The sequence below is a fragment of the Acyrthosiphon pisum genome, unplaced genomic scaffold, assembly GCF_005508785.2.
Source record: "Acyrthosiphon pisum isolate AL4f unplaced genomic scaffold, pea_aphid_22Mar2018_4r6ur Scaffold_13198;HRSCAF=13836, whole genome shotgun sequence".
NCBI lineage: Eukaryota > Metazoa > Arthropoda > Insecta > Hemiptera > Aphididae > Acyrthosiphon > Acyrthosiphon pisum.
Genome location: NW_021761769.1, coordinates 1 through 998, shown reverse-complemented (window position 1 = coordinate 998; position 998 = coordinate 1). Strand labels below are relative to the sequence as shown.

The following is a 998-nucleotide window of genomic DNA, read 5'->3' as shown; positions in this document are numbered from 1 at the left end:
GATCACGAAAACTGTGACAAACCGAGTCAGATATTTTCGGAAGCTGTAAGTCAATACCAGCCGAAGCTTTATTGTTCTTACCAAAGAAAGTGTAGTAAAACGAACAATTAGAAATCAAAGAACTAACAATAATCCTGCATTAAATTGCATAAATGATATTGTTATAGAAGGTAAATAAAATTTATTATTAAAATATAGGTAGCCATATTTTTTTGTTATAGCCTTACGTAATTTTTCAGATGACTGGGCTTTAGTTAATGGACAACAGTTTTTATTGGCTGATAATAAATCAACAACTGGTGAACGAATTGTATTGTTTTCAACAGATGACAGCTTAAAAATGTTGACAGAGGCCAAAACGTGGTATTGCGATGGTAATTTTAACCTTAGTCCTAAATATTTTTTACAACTTTATGTTATAAGAGTTCAAAAAAATGATTCGTATATAACTGCAGTGTACTGTCTTCTTGAACGCAAGACAATGTCTATTTATGAAGAAATGTTCAAACTTATTCGAAAAATGAAATTGGAAGTAGCGGCAGATAAAGCGAAATTAGCTATCGACAGCATGGGAGAGCCGGTAAAAAAAAAAAAATTCAACACATATCCGACTAGTTACTTTATGCCAAAGAATATCTAATCATTCAATTACCATTGAAGAATTTTTAGAAAAAGTTGGTATATATATATTGTTGGCATATATATATATAAAAACCGTAATTTTGTTTTTAAAAATTATTTTTTGACGACAGTTGATTGACAGTTACTGATTAATTTATAATTCATAATACCTACTAGATAAACTTTATAATCATTGAATTTTTTTTGTAAATATATTAATAATACGAGATGCGTAGTGTCAATATTAGTATGTAATAATTATTTCGGTTTTTTTTTTAGGTTATGATACTAATTACTAACTACTTAATATTATAATCATTGAATTTTTTTTTGTATAATATTTTATATGACGATTGTTAATACTCAATTTAATTAAT

At 27.0% G+C, this 998-nt stretch overlaps 1 protein-coding gene across 1 annotated transcript; it reads left to right on the top strand.

Annotated features, from left to right (window-relative positions):
• Positions 1-66: 66 nt before the first annotated feature.
• LOC107885764 lies at positions 67-654 on the top strand (the record flags this gene model as incomplete). The annotated part of the gene is made up of 2 exons (XM_016809458.2): positions 67-170; positions 240-654. Coding segments are annotated over 2 exons (505 nt in total), but the record flags the coding sequence as incomplete, so codon positions are not given.
• Positions 655-998: the final 344 nt, after the last annotated feature.